The sequence below is a fragment of the Pecten maximus genome, chromosome 15 (assembly GCF_902652985.1).
Source record: "Pecten maximus chromosome 15, xPecMax1.1, whole genome shotgun sequence".
Lineage (NCBI taxonomy): Eukaryota > Metazoa > Mollusca > Bivalvia > Pectinida > Pectinidae > Pecten > Pecten maximus.
Genome location: NC_047029.1, coordinates 30,257,716 through 30,279,355, shown reverse-complemented (window position 1 = coordinate 30,279,355; position 21,640 = coordinate 30,257,716). Strand labels below are relative to the sequence as shown.

The 21,640-nt window shown below is 33.7% G+C and overlaps 1 protein-coding gene across 1 annotated transcript; it reads right to left on the bottom strand.

Annotated features, from left to right (window-relative positions):
- Positions 1–264: 264 nt before the first annotated feature.
- On the bottom strand, positions 265–21,254 carry LOC117343935. The gene is made up of 11 exons (XM_033906504.1): positions 21,102–21,254; positions 12,940–13,027; positions 12,439–12,498; positions 10,278–10,463; positions 9,676–9,891; positions 8,604–8,891; positions 7,433–7,567; positions 5,827–6,215; positions 4,198–4,318; positions 2,911–2,993; positions 265–1,262 (listed from the first exon to the last, which is right to left on the bottom strand). Exons 2-11 carry the CDS (start codon positions 13,025–13,027, stop codon positions 1,206–1,208), a joined length of 1,623 nt encoding a protein of 540 aa, XP_033762395.1. The 5' UTR covers positions 21,102–21,254; the 3' UTR covers positions 265–1,205.
- Positions 21,255–21,640: the final 386 nt, after the last annotated feature.

The window sequence follows — 21,640 nt, the reverse complement described above, 5'->3', positions numbered from 1 at the left end:
TCCCAAATATTGATACCGTGTGATATTTCGAACATTTAATGTTACTTATCATAAAACTTTAACAATAACAATTTTTGATAGCGAAAATGACACATTTATGACAAATATTTCAACTATAGTTCATATGTCAGATAGGTTGCGTCGTACAGTAACCTATCTGAACGAATGGTAGCTTAACACGAGAATATCAATTAATCAAACTTAATGTTTACACTGCATCAACGTTGTCAACGTGATTTAAACATGACACAAACTCATGGCAAATACATAAGAAATATCAAATACATTTATTACGAATCAAAAACAATGACAAGTAATATTATGAAAAATAAGTATTGTTTGCAGATCTTGATATCCGGCATCGTTCTCGGCATGAAATAGTATCAAATGTCAGCATCATTCCTCGGTTATATAATTAGAGGTTCATTGTAAGTAGTAAAGAAATAATGACACGCATAACGCATAAAAAAGTTTCCCCCTTAAAATTCATATGAGTTTCATTATCAAGAGATTTCCACGTGTTGTATTACGCAGTATTATAATGTAAATGAGAATCAATAGTTCAATTAGAATTATCACACAATAATGTGAACCAACAGTAGAAATTAGCATATGGTTATATGAATCAGTAGTAGAAATAGCATTAACTCATTCTCATGTGAAGCAATAGTATATCACTACGGGACTTATATTATCCTATCGTAATGTGAGTCACTAGTAGAGCTAGCATTATTTTATCGTAACGTTAATCACTAGTAGAACAAACTTTTTAATCACGAAATGTGAATCAGATGTAGGATGTGAATCACTAGTAGAACACACATTTTAATAACGAAATGTGAATCAATAATAGAACTAGTATTATCCTATCGTAATGTGAATCAAAGGTATAAGCAGTAATATCATCTCATAATATATACTTTTACTAGCAACATCATTTTGTAATGCATATCACATGAATACTAGTAATGTCCTTTAATTAATTTTCCTTACTATGATGTACATGAGGAATATTGCGTGAAATATTGTTTCTTTAACTACAAAAAAGGAATTTGCATAGCTGACCTACATTTTATACAATATTTTGTTTTTGTTATTAAGTTTATTGTCGATATTTGACACCATATGGATGATTTTAGAGGTACACAGAGATGAAACGGAAAATGATCATAAATGGTAATAATCCATGTAAGTAATCATAAATTCTAGGGAGTGGCGGCGCCACTCATCGGTAAGGCTGTCTTGCAGAAAGAAATTTGAATCTGAAAAAGAAAGCAAATATATAAAAGTAATTGAACATTTCAGGATATCTATTGAATGTAAATACGAACATACAATTACAGTTCATTTTTCAATTTTCATAGTAAGTTTTTGCTGTCATATATAACAAAAGTTTATGAATACAGATTATTTCGAGTTGATTGATCAATATGATGCTTGCATTGGGTTACTGTAAACATACTTATCTTAGCGGATTATCAAATATAAACACATGAGCGCAACAATGAATTACGCACCAATATCATTCGACATGTGAATGGTGTATACGATGTGTAATAAGCTTAATCATATGTAATCTTGCGCAAAGCGCGCCGCACGAAAATCTCTTAAATGATATTACCGCTAAAATATGAACATTTACAGTATTTCATAGAAAATCTGTACTGATCATGATTAAATAGAAGAAACAAACCTACAAACAAAGTCGTTTGTGTTATTTACAACAAGAATGATTGCTTCAAATCAAATGTAATAAATATCTGGTGAAATTGTTTTTCTCAATTCATGCTAATCATCATAGTTGAAATCCGTTAAAAATGAGTAACACCAAACATCCAAGACCGCATTCCAGGAGCACCATGGTTATAACTTAAAATAGCTTTATCATAATGATTGAAATGTATTTCTGCTTTTATTTATACCTTTCGCATCACACTATTTTCTGAAAGATACTCATCACGTACGTATAAAGCTGAATGCTTTATTTCTTTATCTTAGAAGGTTAATACATTCATGTACGAATTATGTTACTGATACAAGAAGTTAGTCACAGATACAGTATAATCCAAATAAAGTTTAGTCCTTCAAAGTTTGCACATTGATAAAAGATGCATGGATTTCGAAATTGGACTCACAAAAAGTGTGTATAAGTTGTAGGGTAGGTTCGTTAATCTGTAATTCATTTATTAGTTTTGAGGATATATGATGATTTCATACATAAAGATATGAGAAGGTTATTTGAAACGGTGTAAACATACGGAAGAATGTATTCAAACTTTCACTCACAATATAACTTATAATCATAGAGATGTACTCTTAATATAAATGAGGTATATGTCGTAAATATATTAAATCTAATTAGCAATGCTTCTACATTTCAAAGTCATATTTTTTATAGCAAACATCGTTAACTGCTGATAGATTTCTTTCATTTTCGTTACACGTTTTCCTTTTTTTACTTAATTAACATTTGAATGTGTTATTCACATATTTTGCATGAAAAACTCGTATTCATCTTTCATGTATGTACTATTATTCATATCACATTGCTTTATTGTTTTTAGTTTGATGTTTTGTAATCCAATTTAATGAAAGTTTGCCCTTATGTTATTTTATTGTATGGCATACCCCCCCCCCCCCCCCCTCAATATTGTATCATCCTGGATCACAGGATAAAGGTATGATTGTGGATTCACATACACTGTCAAAGTTCGTTATCTCGAATTTAGTTGGGCCTTAAAAAATTAAGTGAATCAAAGTAATCGAGATAATAATTTCATAATATTTCATTTTGAATTTTTTCCGTCTTTATTCCGGTAAGGTGGGGATTTTAAGTTGTAAAAATTTGAGATAACGACGTTTGACTGTATATAAGAGGTAGCAGGAATTAGACTTAAAATAATAAAATACCTCGTCAATAAAGGCGTAGAGTCCGTCAACAAAATCTGTACAAGATCCTATTTTCAATGGGCCAACGCTGGTCATCATGTTCCCTGAAAATAAAATAAAATCTTTCAAATTTAAGCTTAATTTCTCCCCAAAATCTTAAACTTAGATGACATATCCTATCTGTTTTGTATTATTTATTCCCGAGTTCCGTTCTGTTTTGGATTATGGTTTTCCCGTATATTGATATAAAGGCATTTATGGTAGATATTAATTTTGAGTGTGTAGAATTGTTTCCAGTAGTGTTGGTAACATATCCATAAACTAAGAATCATAAATGGCATACATATAATGTATCAAATCCAAGTAGAGGGATCTTTTTGTTTTTGTTTTTGCTTTTGTTTGTTTGTTGTTGATTTTGTTTTAAGTTGTGTTTTTTTCTTTCTTTTTTTTTAAAGGAAAAACAAAGTTATTATAAATCTTTTGTGCTTTCACGATTGTTAAAATAAATATGATCTTTAGATTGGAATATCAGAGACATTGCTCCTGGTCCAGATCTTTAAAGACTGAATAAGCACACATTTAGTAGTGCTGACCATTTATAATTGACATCGAAAGTGGGAGTGATGATCGAGGACTGGCTAGTATAATATTATGATTTAATGTTTTGCAATATTTGCTATTTTTCTGCTGTACAGTAATTCAAATGTTGTTATTGATACATTGTGTATTTGTCTAATCTTTAAATTATTGCCATCTACCTATCATATTTCTTACCAAATTAGGCTGTAACTGACTCGGACGTTAAGGAAAAGTGGTGTTTGGTACGAAATGTTAGCTAAGTTTCCCTTTTGGGCCCCGTTCATCGATCATGAGGGGTTGAACAAGCGCAATTTACATGAAAAATGATTGTCCTCAATACAGGTCCTTATGCATGATCACGGTGCAATACGAAACCCGATGACTATATGTCCTAGACCATAAGGCTTAGATGACCTAAAGATGTAAACAAAATTAAAAGTATTCTACGTTAAATATACCAAGTGTAAGGTTAGGACACTCAGCCCAAATTCAATTGTATAAACATACCTCGTTTGAGATGATTAATTCATTTTGAATGTTTATTTGTCTCGAATGTTAAATTAAGCCTGGACAGTGCAGTTTTCCTTTTTATAGTTATCAAAAGCGTTAAGGTTTAGCTTGGTTTACCTAAGTTTGTTAAAACTCGATAAACCAACCGATAAGAACATTTTTGATTATAATACTATTGCTTCGTTAACAGTATTCTTTGGGTCTATAATAAGTATGTACCCGAGAATGCGACCTTGCCCTTGTCCTCCTGAACTTTTCCTGTGGCCTTGTTGATATGCTGTAACGTCCCATGTAGATGTGATCCGTCAAATCGGAAAAGCACGTTAGTCCATTCTTTAATCTGAAATTGTCACAAGAGATAGGGAGGTTATGTTGGTTAAATGCTTGATGCTATTTAAACAATTTACATATATCAAATTTTGTCCAATTTTGAGAAAACATTTTTTTGTTAATGTTGATATTCACAAACTGTGGTTTAAGGTGACATCTTATATTCTAATGTTATTGAACACTTACAAGATACAAACTAATATCGTAATGCTACACAATCCATACCAAACTATTTTTCTCATATCTATGTTTTATATTATCATTATTACTATTATGTAGAACGTGCTGTTGTCTATTATATTAACACAAAACTAATCACCCTACCTGTGTGTTATCATTTCAAAATACAACTGTTTCCAAACACAAGTAGAGCAACAGTTTCCGACAGTAAGTATACGGCACTGGCCCCTACATCGCCTCCTTGGCTTTGATAGCAAACGACTCTACAATCGGTCGACACCTTGTCATAATGCACGACACTATCCCGATTTTACAATGTTTGTTAGCTTGTACGACTATAGCACAAACGTATAGCCACATCTTGTGATAATAGATGACTATCCCCTAATAACTCTCAACAATATTTGATAAAATACGACTTTAATTCCATCTCTGTGGACAACTTGTGATAATATATGACTATCCCCTTACCACCTCCTAATAATAGTTGATAACAAACGACAGAGTTTCGGCCTAATGTCATGATATAATAATGCATACTTTTTCAACAAGATGCTCTTGGCACCATAGATCAAGTATTGTCTTAACAGTAACATATAGTATGATATATCCATTATTAAGTCAAGAGCAGACATTGAATTAGCATAAGCGTACGGAAATATAGTCTTTGTCTCTACATAAAAAAGACTGTTTGTGCTTGATAAGTTTACTGAGGAGGATAATATATACATTAAGGAGTGGTGCATCAGAGAATTGTCAAAGAGCATTTTTTTTTCAGTTTACAAAAGGTCCATGACATTTCCTTTGTAAATCAGACGAAAAAAGTGATTGATTTGTTTGTGATAGATGTGTCGGAGTAACACGAATGACCCCTGATACCAAAAAGAATTGAGAAGCGTTTTATTGTGTTTAGGCTATGTATTATACTAGGCGTGGTATACTCATGACTTTTCAGAAAAAGTCAGTCATAGGTTGACCAAAATTGGTGTCCCAAGAAAACTACCAATTAGTCTTGTTCAAATTGAAATTTGAAGTGAAATCACTTTCGGTTGCGCCTCATATTTTGACATTTACAATCCTGTCTTGACCAAGAGATCCTGTGTAATTTCGCTTTTAAAATCCCCACTTGATTTTGTCGAGGCTCTCCAATCTTAGTCCTGCCGTTTTTTTGTGGAAGTATGAATTAACATTCTTGAAGTTAAATGAAAGAAAAAATTAATTTGACCATCAACAAATCAGGATTTTACCTCATTCTAAAAACCTTATGAACATATGATTCACCGACAGCTTCAGTAGCCAGTTTTAGACGATAAAACCATAAAAATCCAACCAACTTACTTTTATAGGAAGTGCCAAAGATGTGACAGTATTATCGTCATTGACTATTCGCATGTGGATACTGGAACCGGAAGTCGTCGTATTGATGTAAATTTCGAGTGATGAGGCATCAGGATATCTTGAAGTATCACTACCACAATTTGTAAGCAAAATCTGTTTAGAAGGTCCCTGTCCCATTACATAAATTCTAATCTGGATCCCAAACTTCCGTGAAAGATTGTCATTTCCGCTGTAAAATGGAATAGAGACGGAGCTGTTCCCACGGAACTGACCATAACCTTTGATCTTTTCGATATATTTCGTATATATCCAAACTGGAGCTTCAGCTTCATTCTTCACTAGTTTGCTTTCAATATCATTAAAGGTGATGTGAACTTCAAGTTGACATACTGTAAAAATATAAAGAAGCTGTCAAACAAAATAGATAAACAGGCATTAAATTTACGTAGTATCGAAAACTGTAAACGTTCTTATTTGGTGTTCTTAAATTTTAACGGATTGATGAATAATTCTATGAATGATGTCTAGCATTAGCTGCAACAGCTCGATCATAAAACGACAGAGAATACCGACGTACTAACGAAAATGATTTTAAGCTTTATTCTTCCAATGCAAAAAGGGTGAGAATGTAAATTTGCCAAAAATATGTATGCTTATAATCAGCGATTTATGATCGTATTGATATACATACATGTACAATATTCATATGTCATGGTAGCATATATAAAGAGGTTACACAACGAGTGGTTGTTGAATATGAAATTTATTTCACACGAGTAAGTTATTTTTTTAAAGTTAAGAAAGACACGAGCTTTAGCGAGTGTTTTTTGCAACTTTTAAATAATAACTTACGAGTGTGAAATAAATTCCATATCCAACAATATCGAGTCATGTGACCTGTTTCTACCACAATAATATCGGTTCGATTCAAGGGGAAACGTGGCCAAGTATAATTTTGCGTATGCAAATAAAGTGTACCGGTGACGTCCGGGACCCGGTGATGTGACGTCATTAGATTATTGATGACGTCAATAACAACTGCAGCTTCAGGGTCAAAGTACACCGTGTTAGCCAATCAAAATGTGTACAGAGTTTATACCACGTGTGGTTTAAACAGATTGTTAATCAACAGCTGTAATGGTTAACTGATGGTCTGAGAGTTGAACAACACAGCGTATTGTAGTCGGCACATTTATACAATGGCTTGAGAGTGGAACAACACAGAGTAGAAATATATATATACATGTATGTTGTATTAACAACGTTGCATGAAACAGTTTGATAACATATATATAAATTATACATAAATATATATGTATTTCTTTACTGGTTTATGTCTTAACAAATCTGTCATGCGATTTGGTATTACAACTATAATATACCAGTAATGGCTACGTTTTTAAATACGCCGCTTCTCTTAACAAACTGATCCTGATTTGATAATAATTGCATATTACATCTACATATTACATTTTATTAAAATATATCAGTGAAATTAACGTTATAATACAATATATGCACAATGTCGAAGAGATGATGATCCTGATGAATAGAACAATATTAAGAATTTTATTTAAATTCAAGCGTACTTATCTGTACGACTTACATGGTGTAACACTTCCGGCTCTAACACACGTGCAAAGTTCGGCATCAAATCGCGTGCCATGGCCACATTTTTGTGTCTCTGCGACATTCGCTTCATTGTAGAATGTCTTTCCATCCTTGCTCTTTAGATTACAACCTATCAACATGAACAAAAATGTAACAATATAGTTGAAATGTGACCATTCTATATATACATTCTCTGTATATAAATATATCTATAACAAAATCTTAAAATCAGAGCTTATCTTATTCCATTGTGATTTCTATTTGGTGTGTATACTTTGTAAATAGTAACTTTTTTAAGGTGTCACACAACTAATTATTTCATTATATGTTATTACCGATGACTCCATCCCCTCAATCGCTCATTTGAAGTTTAAATGTTGTCAAATTTATATCAAATTAAAGTTTGAAGATTTCCCTATCAGAAAAATGATGCTATTGGATAAGTTTAATGGCATATAATAGCACACCAGTACTTGGAAGACAGTAACCCTGCTATTTACAGTGGACAGTGGAACCCCCACCTTGGGAATTCCCGCCTATGTCTTTGTATTTATACTAGGAGTGTATCTTTTTAATTTTCGAAATCTCAAGACTATTTATTCTCGTATATAGATATTACCCATTTCAAGTATTATTTACTTAGAAAACAGCTAAAACCCTAAGAAACACATGTTTTCAGGGATTTGTTTCAGATGAAACACCAGCTGATTGGCTGAATTAGTTGTGTGTGACCTTATAACGTATTACATGAGTTATTGCCCTTGCTGTAACTATTTTATAATGACAGTTCCAAGGTAGATAGGTAAATACCACGCCAAATGTGATGTAACCTCCGTTCCACGCGTTGTATCCATATCCTTAGTTTTTGTCCTCATAAACATTTCATGTTAGGTCAAACAATTATCCACTTGATATAGCTTATTGTCATCTTCAACCAATGTTATAAAAATATCGTCGTACAATACACAAAGTGACTGAATAAATTGGACAAGCCATGATAAAACACCAAATACAATGTGTTTTCTTCTTATAACAGATTTTAATGATATTAGGAAAAATAAATAAGAAATTGGATCTGTGAGTCAGTACAATCCACTATGCATTACTAAAAATATCTATATTGATAAATATTACCTAAATCCAAACGGATCATCGTCAAGACTTACCTGGTTTACATGTGTAGTCAACTCGTAAGTATTTATTTATCCCTGGACAAGAGTCGGTGTAGAGAGAGGGGTCGGCGGCGACAGAGCAGGATTGTTTTCCAGCACACAGGCTCCGTATAACTTTAAACGCCGAGCGAGTGGAACACGGCTTTTTGATTGGTGGAGTTGGACCGCATGTTTTGATATCGGCACGCCCATAAAACACGTCATTGATCCGGACCTCCATTCGAAGGGGACACTTGATCGTCTTGGCTTTGCCGTTACACACGGTTACTTTGGTGTCGGTATCTACAAACATAATTTCTAAAATGTCACATACAGACCGACGACAAAGGTACCACCCATATATACTAGTATTCTTTCTTACAAGACGTATTTCCAAGTCAGTTTTGCTCGTAAGAAACTACAGGATTATTTTGAGGGTATACTTCTTTTTGAGGTCCGCATATAAGTTAAAGTTGCAATCATTATTGAACAGAACACAAATCATTATGTTTTCCAAAAAATACATTATTTAATAATTTTTTCCTCGGTTCTGTGTATTTTTGATTTCAATGTTCAGTGCCCAACGTCCCTATCTCGATGTTTTCTTCGGTCAAAAGACTACATCAACACTTGGTCGGTAAGTATGACCATCCGATTAACGTTTCTTCGTACAAATAAACGTGATGAACTTATTCATCTCCATTAGAAACTGGAGCAAAGTGTTGTACATTATTCTATTCCAATTAATTGTCTACTTTAAATAATTTTGACGATGTTTGTCATTTTCGTAAGAATATAAGCGCTTTTCGTTGTTCACGTACAAATATCTTCACGCTCTTATCTGTTTCATAAGTATTGCTTTTTGGTAATCTTTGGAAATTATGCGCTGAATGGCTTGGTCTGAATGGCAGGACACTGTTTATAATTGTCGCTGAAAAAGGAAGCGCGGCAATTTTGTTCATACAATCTTGTATGTTTCGTTCTGCATCCTTATACATGCTTTTCCAATTTAAGAATAAAACATGCCTTAATGCTAATTGGCGTAGTTACACAATTTTACTAAACAATAAATGATTTCATACAATACCTATATCATGTGTTTCTTGGTATCGTGGACATGAAGCGTTACATGCCTTGTCCTTCACGCATGCGCCTTCCTTGCCATTGTAGGAGGTCCCTTCTGGACAACACTCGGCAGCTGAATACCTCCCACTACACTTCCAGTAGTAGCGACAATTTGGCTCTTTGCTTCTGAAGTCTTGGTACGACACTAGGTTTGGGTACCGTGGATCGGAGCAGGGATCTGAAGATAAGAATTATGAAAAAAGGTAAGCACTTGAAACGATTTTTACATACTAATTAATCAAACATTGATATGTGACGTTGCTGTTATGTGTTCTTACGCTATGACGGTGACAAAGTACATTCACAAGTACTATTCATAGAATAGTGATTCGTGAATTGTGAACTTATTTCTCGTTTCCTGCACATACTCCTTCACTAATTGGTTGCTCTAATTAAGACGACAAAATGCCATGATACGGGAATATGGGTTTTTTTTTTTTTTTTTGCTTTCTCTATCATGGTCTGACCAGCAGCACTTACAGATAACATCCGAATGGATAAACTAGCAAACAATGAATACCTAAACAGACAAGCAAACAAATCATAAATTAGTCACGAACTCACCTTTTGCGCATTTGATGATGGATGGAAAATCACATCTGTTTTCCTTCTGATTGAAGAAAGTTCCGAACGGACATCTTAGCTGTGTTGGATGTCGTCCTGATTCGCAGACGACATACGCTCCACAGTCATTTGGTATTCCCAGTGTGCAGACAACGGCATTGCATCGGCTACATAAGGCCTTTAGATCTGTAGAGACAAGATTCGTTTAATTGTTTACCACAATCGCATCTGTAGGGCCAAGAATAGCCAACTATCTTGATTAATCTACTGTTTGGGTGTTCCTCTTACTTAAAACATGGCACTCTAATGTATGTACATTTCGACACTCCTTGTCCATTATTGAACTAATCTACAGTCACATATCTTTGACACTAGATGCATAAATTTCTGTCCATGCGTTGCATGAAAATGTCAAGCAAAGTCATACACATGCCCCTATCAACAAATGACTTGGTATGTTTTCACCTCACCATGATTTAGGTAGTAGAACTATGAACATGTCAGACAGTGGTGGTGAGCTCAACAAGTGGAAATTATATCACAGTTATCACTTAAACATGGGGATGGCCGAAGATATACCAAATATTGAGGATGTGTCCAAAACCGACTTTGGTGGAATTAATCAGAGAAAATTATAGCCGAAGACAACAAGAGATTATAAACACTGGAAGTTCTAGAAAAGTGTCCGGTACAAGAGGAGAAAACAATATCAATACAGATTATGCCCAATCTTCGATATCAAATTTGTATTCGTTCTTGTGACATGCACATATTCGTGAAATTCTATCTTTTTCGACGGATGTAAGTGTATGTGTGGTGCTGATCTTGAAGGGATATAAGTTGTTTATGAAATTTTAATTTAAAATGGATTTAAAATATGTGAAGAATAGATTATACGTTCACACTATTATTGAGCTAGTGAATGCTCTATGACACATGGTAATCTGTGATAGTGCGTGTTCTATGAAACAGTTATCTGTTCTAGTGAGTGTTCTATGACACACGGTAATCTGTGGTAGTGAGTGATATATGACACATGGTAATATGTGGTAGTGAGTGATCTATGACACATGGTAATCTGTGCTAGTGAGTGTTCTATGACACATGGTAATCTGTGGTAGTGAGTGATCTATGACACATGGTAATCTGTGCTAGTGAGTGTTCTATGACACATGGTAATCTGTGATAGTGAGTGATATATGACACATGGTAATCTGTGGTAGTGAGTGATCTATGACACATGGTAATCTGTGATAGTGAGTGATCTATGACACATGGTAATCTGTGGTAGTGAGTGTTCTATGACACACGGTAATCTGTGGTAGTGAGTGATCTATGACACACGGTAATCTGTGGTAGTGAGTGATATATGACACATGGTAATATGTGGTAGTGAGTGATCTATGACACATGGTAATCTGTGGTAGTGAGTGATATATGACACATGGTAATCTGTGGTAGTGAGTGATCTATGACACATGGTAATCTGTGCTAATGAGTGCTCCATGACATATGGTAATCTTTATGCTACACATTGAGTAGACATAATTTCAAACACACAGAAAATGTAAACAAGGACATAACTTGGGAACGTGCGAATAATTCAATATTGAAATATTTATCAGGTATTGTTATATTGTAAAAGGTAAGCTATTGTAGCTGAATTTATTGGCACATTGAACATTACTACTGTATTGATTTTTTTCTTTCTTTTTTTACACAACCTAGCATTTTGTAAACTCAATTCAATGCTCATCACTACAACAAACTTTCTGCGATAATCTTGAGAAACTGTTGTCAACTCTTTCGCTCCTACAAAAAGGAAGAAAGGCCAAGCCAATAAAACACCAACCATCAAGATATATCATGGTGCATAACATAAGTGTAACTCGTATCGTGGATCATAGTAATACATACTCTCTAACCCCTGGTTCATAACATAAGTGTAACTAGTATCGTGGATCATAGTAATACATACTCTCTAACCCCTGGTTCATAACATAAGTGTAACTAGTATAGTGGATCATTGTAATACATACTCTCTAACCCCTGGTTCATAACATAAGTGTAACTAGTATAGTGGATCATAGTAATACATACTCTCTAACCCCTGGTTCATAACATAAGTGTAACTAGTATAGTGGATCATTGTAATACCTACTCTCTAACCCCTGATTCTCTCTGGCAACATCTCCAGGGGGTGGGTCAACGACTGTTAACACTGTCAACAAAGAATAACATTATACATGAAATTGTGAAGCAAAATGGTGTACCTTTAAGTGCGCATGCTCATGTAAACGATATAGACAACAGGAAGTAGAAAAAATCTGATGTGTGATTGGCATTTACATTATGAATTGTATAACACAAAATATGTGTTGGTATGCAGATGTTACGATGAAATATGATAATCGTAGGAGGATTAGGCAAATCTGATTCACAGAACGTGTATAATGAATATTTTAATTAATGTATTTTGAAGTAATTGACAGAAAACATCAAAAAAACGTATTATAAAAAAATCAAATCTCATGATGATTTATCTTTGATAGCATTTAGTTCATGTTTTGTCATTTGATTAAATAGTTATTTTAAGCAAACAGTTTCGTCTAGTTAATGATGTATAGGGCATACAAGTAGTGTACACTCAGCCATGGCTTACCTCCCCCTGCCGATAGGGTCTCCTGGGACAAAATGCACCAACAGCACACAGACAACAACAGCAACTGGATTTCTTTGTTAAACTTCATCTACGACACAAAACAGTAAAAATAACTATGAGCTAAAATGTATTCAAACAATGATAAAAGCATCAACGATAATGACTGGATCATCACAAATAATTGGACCATCACAAATAATTGGACCATCACAAATAATAATGAAAAGATCATCCGCAATAAAGGTTGGACCATCAATATTATTGGAATATGCAATTTTGATTTAAATCCATGTATCAACATTGACTCCTTATTTGTAAACAATAAATATGCAACAATATTGAAATATAAGAAATGCAAAACAAATAAATAAATGATAAAATGATATAAGCACCTGCAAAAATAATCAATGAAAATAAGATATGGAATAACACCAATTTGAAAGTAAAAAATGCAGTATAAAAATACAACTTCTAACATCAATGTACTTACTTGTACGTAAAATTTAAAAGACGGTAAGTCGTTTGATTATCATTGAAATACCGTCTGAATAACATTCCCGTATATTTAACATCCATTTATCTACATCAAACAGTAGTCTTAAAGCATGTGTCGCAATACCACAGGTTCCTGTTTACCTGTTAATTCGTTTATTACTGGTTGTAATTGGTATTTTTTTCGGGGGATTTTGCGGGATTTAAATTCACTATCTTTGCTGTCATTGAATATAGCGTGAAATTCAAAGACATCTCGAATATTTGACCGGTGAAATATATTCTCTGTAATTGAATATGAAATATCTGTACATTTCAGACAAATATGTACGTATCTCTACATGGTAACTTGTTTTTATCATAAAATTTTGACAAAACTTTTTTGTCTGAAATTTGACTATTGCCTCGTGAATATATATCGTTACCATAATTTAATGTAAAGGACATTATGTATATTATGTTACTGAGGAAATGAAGGATGTCCGCATTCTCAGTGACGTATAGGGAAATGTCAACCAAAAAACGATGGACATATCTACGTGTTGTAACTAAGACAGCTGTTACAAATGTTTTAGTATAAAAGCATGATGACAGGTGTTTTAAGTGAAATGCCATTGATTTAATTACTTTGAAATCTATAGGGAAAACATATTTTAGAATTTAAGATATATGAAACAATTGAAATAAATGTCACTTTAGAAGCATAAGATATTTCACCCTGGGCTGTTTTTTTTGTTTTTTGTTTTGTTTTTTTGTTTTTTGTTTTTTTTTAAACACAACACTTCAATTAAAAGCATCAATTAGCAGGTATTTGGAACAAGACCTTGCGTTTTTATAGGAATTTGTATTGAACATTACATGCCAATTATTTAAGTGATCATATGTTGTCAATCCTATATAGCTTTGATCAATCTATAAACATAACATGTATCTCATTATTTAACGCATGCATCAAATTGTGTCCACCTTGTAAACTTATGTTTAAGCTATATGATTACTTGAACTACGGAGGCGTATTAAGGCCACTGCAAAAAAATATTTATCTTGTACGTAAAACTAATCATCATGTACGTACAAGATACTAGCTAATTTCCTATACGTACAACATAATAAGTTGCTTATCACATAACGCATACTGATTTTAAGATAGGTAATAAAGACTTCTTTAAAACACTCTATTATATTAGTGTATGTAAAATCAACAACAAAGAATACAGACATAACAACGAAACCATAACTCAATCTAAAAAAAATTGGCTAAACGAGGGAAAAATATAGATTAACATGGAGATTCCTGAAAAACTAAAAAGGAGAATTGGACCAGGTGCTCCAGAAGAGAAAGCATTTTTTACTTCATCGAAGGTACCCGCCATACAAATCTAGGTCAAATCGACGGCACCCGCCATACAAATCTAGGTCAAATCGACGAGACTCGCCAATACAAATCTATGTCAAATCGACGAAACCCATCAATACAAATCTATCTAGGTCAAATCGACGGCTCCCGCCAATGCAAATCTAGGTCAAGTCGACGACACCCACCAATACAAATCTATGTCAAATCGACGAAACCCACCAATACAAATCTAGGTCAAGTAGACGAAACCCACCAATACAAATCTAGGTCAAGTCGACGAAACCCGCCAATACAAATCTAGGTCAAATCGACGACACCCGAAAATACAAATCTAAGTCAAATCGACGACACCCACCAATACAAATCTAGGTCAAATCGACGAGACCCGCCATACAAATCTAGGTAAAATCGACGACACCCGCCATACAAATCTAGGTCAAGTCCATGTTAATTGACTATCTCAAAGGTGAGATGCGGTAGTGACAACGGAGCTATTAGACATATAAACAAGCGCCATATCGTACATTGTATAAGAAAATGAATATTTCCAAATTAGATCATGATGTTGACCATTAAACTTCCTCAGTGTCGTCATCAACCTACATCTCTCGAAACCTTGCGTCATTAATTTCTTTCCTTCAGAACTCTACATCTATCATGGAAATCGTGACAATTGCAACAAATCCTTCAATACGGAATCAAATTGAGCATGCAAACACCGTAGCTAGGAGATGCAGTGATTTTGATATCTAGAAAAAGAAAATTAACAATTTGAAAAATGGAAGAAATTTTACTATTGTAAAATTGATTTCAAATATTAGCTTAAAAGAAGTGAAAAAATTACACTACTGACAATTTTTTTTACAAACAAATTCATTTCTGCCTTTTCAATTTCTTCATTTGTTTCAACTTTATTTTGTTCACTTGTCACCAATCTATTTCATGGCTGTCTGAGCAAACACGGAAGGTGTGAAGTATATAACCGTTTCATCATTCTATTGTCTACGCTATTGGTTTGCGTGATCGATTTTAGCTCAAACCTTTATTCTGGTGCATTATCTGAATGAACTTTAAGATGGTATATGTCTAACGAACTTTCTAAACCGCAATCTTACATTGATATACGTCATAGTTAGATTATTTGAGGTTATCAAGTGCCGTAGTGAGTAGTCGAAGACTAACAATGACGTCTACAACGGGGAGTAGACCTCGGCTGTATACCGTGATGGATTTACCAATCCGTACATACCGGTCGAGATAACGTAAGTTTATTAATAGTAACCTACGAAACAATGGGGCTTGAAGTGAATCAATGAACAGGAAACAGGGATACTTCAGAGATACTAGACGCTTTGACTAAATTATGAAAGAAAAAAACTATATGGACATTTTATCTGTAAGTCTACAATCTAGAATGGTTTAGAAAAGGTGTAAGATTAGTTATCGATCTGCCATCCATCGATAATATTGTTGACCAGATGATTGATACTCGTGTCTGTTATCTTAAGAGACCTAATTATAATCTGAGAGATTATTCTGTATCCAATAGGCTCATATATTTCTATTTCATTTAATCATTATATGATTATATGGATATGCATTGATATGGTGATATACGAATACTATTCTGGGACAGAGCAGGTATAGGCTACACCTGTAGCCCAATCTCTTTGTGCTATAAATGCGCAATGAAATATTCTGAAATAAAATAAATTGAATCTATATCGCTAGAGCAAGTTATTGAAACTTAAGATATTAACTATAGTATTAAGTGCAAACAAATATATACCAAAGAGAAAGTATAAACGCCACCCAGTATCTGGAAAACTTAATCCACCCCTGAATAAAGACACTTTGAAATTAATAAACAAAAAGCATAGGACATGGCAAAGATACATGGAAACAAAAAGTGAGAGCAAGTACAAAGAATATGCTAAAGTCAGAAACCAAGTAAAGTGGGAACTTAGGAAATCTAGAAGAGAAGCGGAAAAGAGTATAGCGGAAGATATAAAGCAACATCCAAAACGTTTCTGGAAATACGTTAACTCAAAAAGGAAAATTAAAATAGGAAATTTCAGATTTAAAGGGACTTAATGGAGATGATCAGCAGATGGCAATAACAGACAGGGGAAAAGCCGAAGTCCTAGCCATTTTTTTTTTTCAGTAGTGTTTTTACAAAGGAACCCCCCGGGGCCCTACCAGAGTTTGAAAACAGGAATCCAAGCTACCCTTTTAAAGAAATTGTTTGTAATCAGAATGTCGTGGAAAAATTACTCGGGAACCTAAATGAAAACAAGTCACAGGGACCAGATAGAATGCACCCAAAAAATCTAAAAGAGATCAGAAACAATATAAGTTCACCTTTGGCAGATATTCTTAACAAATCATTATCAGAAGGAAAACTATCCCCAAGCTTGGAAAGAGGCAAACATAACCGCAATCTACAAAAAAGGATCCAAATCTGACCCGGGTAACTACAGACCTGTAAGCCTGACAAGCGTAATAGTTAAGACACTCGAAAAATTAGTGAGAGATAGCATTGTTGAACATATGGATAAAAATAACTTTCTAATCCCCAAACAATTTGGTTTTATATCTGAAAGGTCTACTCCATAGATGAGGATTTAAACTTCAAAACGCTATAGTTGGACTGATAAGAAGATATTTCGTGTATCTGGACGAACTCATGTTCAAAATTCTTTTAAAGCTCTAGTTAGACCCCACCTTGAGTATGCTGCAAGTGTTTGGAACCCATCAAAAGCGAAAGATATAGAAATCATTGAAAATGTGCAGAGAAGGGCAACAAAACTGATCCCTGGATTTAAAAATATCTCGTACCCGGAACGGCTACAACGGTTAAATCTCCCAACGCTACAGCACCGTAGGACCAGAGGAGATATGATTAACGTTTTGAAGATAGTAAATAACATATACGATAGTAGAATAACAAAAACACTTTTTCCAAATGGACAAGATAAATAGAACCAGAGGTCACGATAAGAAAATATTCAAAAAGCGATGTCGTCTTGATGGAAGGAAACATTTTTTCAGTTACCGAGTTATTGATTTATGGAATAGCTTGCCACAAATTGTTGTCAATGCTGATTCTGTCATAAAATTTGAAATAATGTTAGATGATCATTGGAAAAATAACCGTTTTTGTTCATGAATGTACTGGAACTAATATAATGCATTAATTACATAGGAAATATTTATATTATACTATGTATTGATATTGATATGGATATAGAGGCTACAAGCCTGCGTCCATTATTTATGCTATTTAATGCTAATAAATTAAGATACTAAAAGATCTTTGTCTGATTTAATGGGTGATTGATTCGGTTTGCGTTTTCGAAATATGCCAGACGTACATGTACGAGCAATTTCCTCAAGGATGTGATCTGATATAATTGTTCATATAACTTTAAAAATGTAGTTGGATTGATGTAAATACATGTAATTATATCATACGGTCATTAATCGTCGTAGGAATTCGTTGGTTTTTCAATCTATTATATATATCATTGAGTCATCATACGGTGATGCATCAATCGTATTAGGGTGTCTGTAGTTTTCAATTTCACTTTAGGACTGTATTCGTAATGGATACCTTTATCCGTACCGACAGTTTTCACTTTCGGACTACATTCTGTATGGATACCTTTATCCGTACCGACAGTTTTCACTTTCGGACTACATTCTGTATGGATACCTTTATCCGTACCGACAGTTTTCACTTTCGGACTACATTCTGTATGGATACCTTTATCCGTACCGACAGTTTTCACTTCCGGACTACATTCTGTATGGATACCTTTATCCGTACCGACAGTTTTCACTTTCGGACTACATTCTGTATGGATACCTTTATCCGTACCGACAGTTTTCACTTCCGGACTACATTCTGTATGGATACCTTTATCCGTACCGACAGTTTTCAATTTGGGACTACTTTCTCCATGGATACCTTTTATCCGTACCGACAATTTCTCATCTATTTCTATTTGTATTAACAATTATCTTATCAAATTGTTAATATTACTGTGGCAGACTAAAACACATAGGAGAGACTGTCGGGGAAAATTGCATGAGAATAATTAACACAACTCCTATATTAATGAAAGTATTGTACAAAAATCACATAATGGAAATAACAATTTTGATATGAATTTAGCAACAGAAAACTGCTATTCGAATAATAAATATTTCAATCTTGTTTTTTCTTTGGCTTGTTTTTTTTTCAGATTATAACGTAAAACAGCTTTTGATTGGCTGTTACAACGGCGTAGGAATTTCTAAGAAAACAAAAGTAAATAAAAGTTTACACAGTGATTGTTGATAGTAAATCAAGTTAAAATGATAAACTTAAATATATTTAGATGTTAAGGAGTTATAACACACACAAAATCGGAATGGTCTATCATCAGAAAACCTTTCTCGGTACACCCCGTTTTTTGCGTCAGTAACATTAAAATATATTCAAGTCAATCCATAAAAAACTGTATCATGTACAGTAAGTATGTCTCGACAGTGACGCAAGAATCCAGAAATTGAAAATCTAATCAGCAAGGGTGGAAATAAAAGTGAACGTGTATATAAATTTAAAGAATATCAAGAAGTTCGTTTATCATTTATATATAACCTTCCTTCACTCTCGCTTTATCAGACTCTCTACAAAAAGGAGAAACGTTGCATAATTATGATTAATGGGATTTAGGAAGGATATAAATATCCTTAAGAATCTCGGCCTTGACCACGTGGTCGCTTCCTGGCTGGGCAGACGTTTTACGTTGAATGACCATTGTATGTCCTTAGATGTATATAAATATGTAACAAACATATAGATAATTGATATGTACATCGCGTCAGGGGTTGTCTCGGAAGGTCTAGCTAAGGGTTAAGTGGATGGCAAAACGTCATGAAGGTCGTAAACATGTCTCTGGACATGAAACCTCAATATCAGGTCTGTCCTTTGTCAACAACATCTAGAGACAGTTCCGTGAATGAAACCTCAATATCCTGTCTCCCAACAACATCTGCAAAACTGCTCCTCACCTGAATTATATACCGCTTGTGTGTTTTCCCCGAGTCACAAATGGAGATGCATGGACTTATAACGTAACACTTCCTAGAAAGAATTTAACATGCGTAATCGAATATATTCAAGTCGCGTGATTTATTTCCATGCATTGATATTGCTACTACAAACTGTTGTTTTTGTTTTTATTCCAACTCTCTTGTTTATATATTTCATAATGTCACATTTAATAAATGAAATTGATATATTTTTTTAAAGGTTGTTAGTTTATATACTTGTACATCGTTACATTAGCTCTCCGACATTTCATTAAGCTATTCACGTCCACCCTGTAAAAACATATTTTGACGTTTATTGTACTGATAAATCGTTTGTACTTTACGTAATACTAAGAATGTATCTTATTCAAAGATCGAATGTTCCGATTCATATGCAATGTAAAAATATTAATAAGAAATTGTTGGCATTTGAAAATTAAAGTCATATTTCAATAATTGATTTGTAGTTTGAGAGTAGCTATATATATAGTATACATACAAATGTAATCGATGTTTGAAATATAATATCATCGATACAGTAACATATTGAATCAGTCAACGTTAGTGTCTGTTTGGTTATGCACGCCAATGCATCTGTAATGTGATTAGATTTATAATTGGCATATACTGTATGTGTTACTTTATTGATATTAAAGTATGTTACTTATAGCTTATAGCAAATAGATACAAAATATTTTCTTTATATTTAATATGCTAAAGAAAAAACATGAAATGGTCATAAGTAGTTTTATCATTAAATACCACAAATGCTTGCCAAGCATAAGACTTGCATGGCTAGGGAGCATAAATACCATTGCAGTGCATGTCTCATATCATTTCACTGTCGTTTTAGAATACAATGTAGGTCATTCATATTACGAAAATTGATAACATTAGAACAAAACTTGACATTTATCACGGGAGATTCGAGAGTTTATCTCCTTGAGTTCCCTATTACCACTGACGACCCCTATAAAGACGAAACAGCTGTATTTTGAAGTATTTGGCTACATCTTTTTAGCTCATATTTTAGGTGCTAATCACGGGTGGGATTTCTATGTAATAATTCATTAATTTGTTACTATAAAACTACATGACCAAAATATTCCATCGATTAAATAATATGGTTCTACTACGAGGCATACTGTATATCACCACACAGCAATCAACCCAAACAATGCCGTATACCTGTTTCCCAAATGATAATTATCATGATAAAATAAAGGTTACTTACCGTATGACGACTCTCAGAATGAAAAAGTGATATTAATTATGGAATGTCCTTCAATAATAACGGCAGTTTCTTCACAACTTTAAGACCAAATGGATATGTATGTTCCTTTCCTTACACAAGTCCGTTGGTTTATATCTAGAGCGTACTCAGTCCCAGATACTTCATTGTATACACAAATATATCATACAGACATTCTTGCCGGGGGCAATAGATGTAAAACCTGACAATCATCTGTCCGGGAGTCTCCGCCTAAACCCTCTGGCAAAAAACCGATCATATTCGTCACCTTTGTTTGCTAATGGTAAAAAGATTTAAAACAATGTCGTTGTTAATTAAAACAATAACAATAACTATTTATTAATTATTACATTTACATAATTTGGCGTTTATTGTCACAGTGTATTATCCAGTACAAAACAAGTTATTGTAATTATCAGTTTGTGTTTTGCAGAGTCACCTGTCCTATGCACATAAATGTTTATGGATAAAAAACACAAGTGACTATCCAGGAACATATCTATGTTCGTTATGTCTATCTT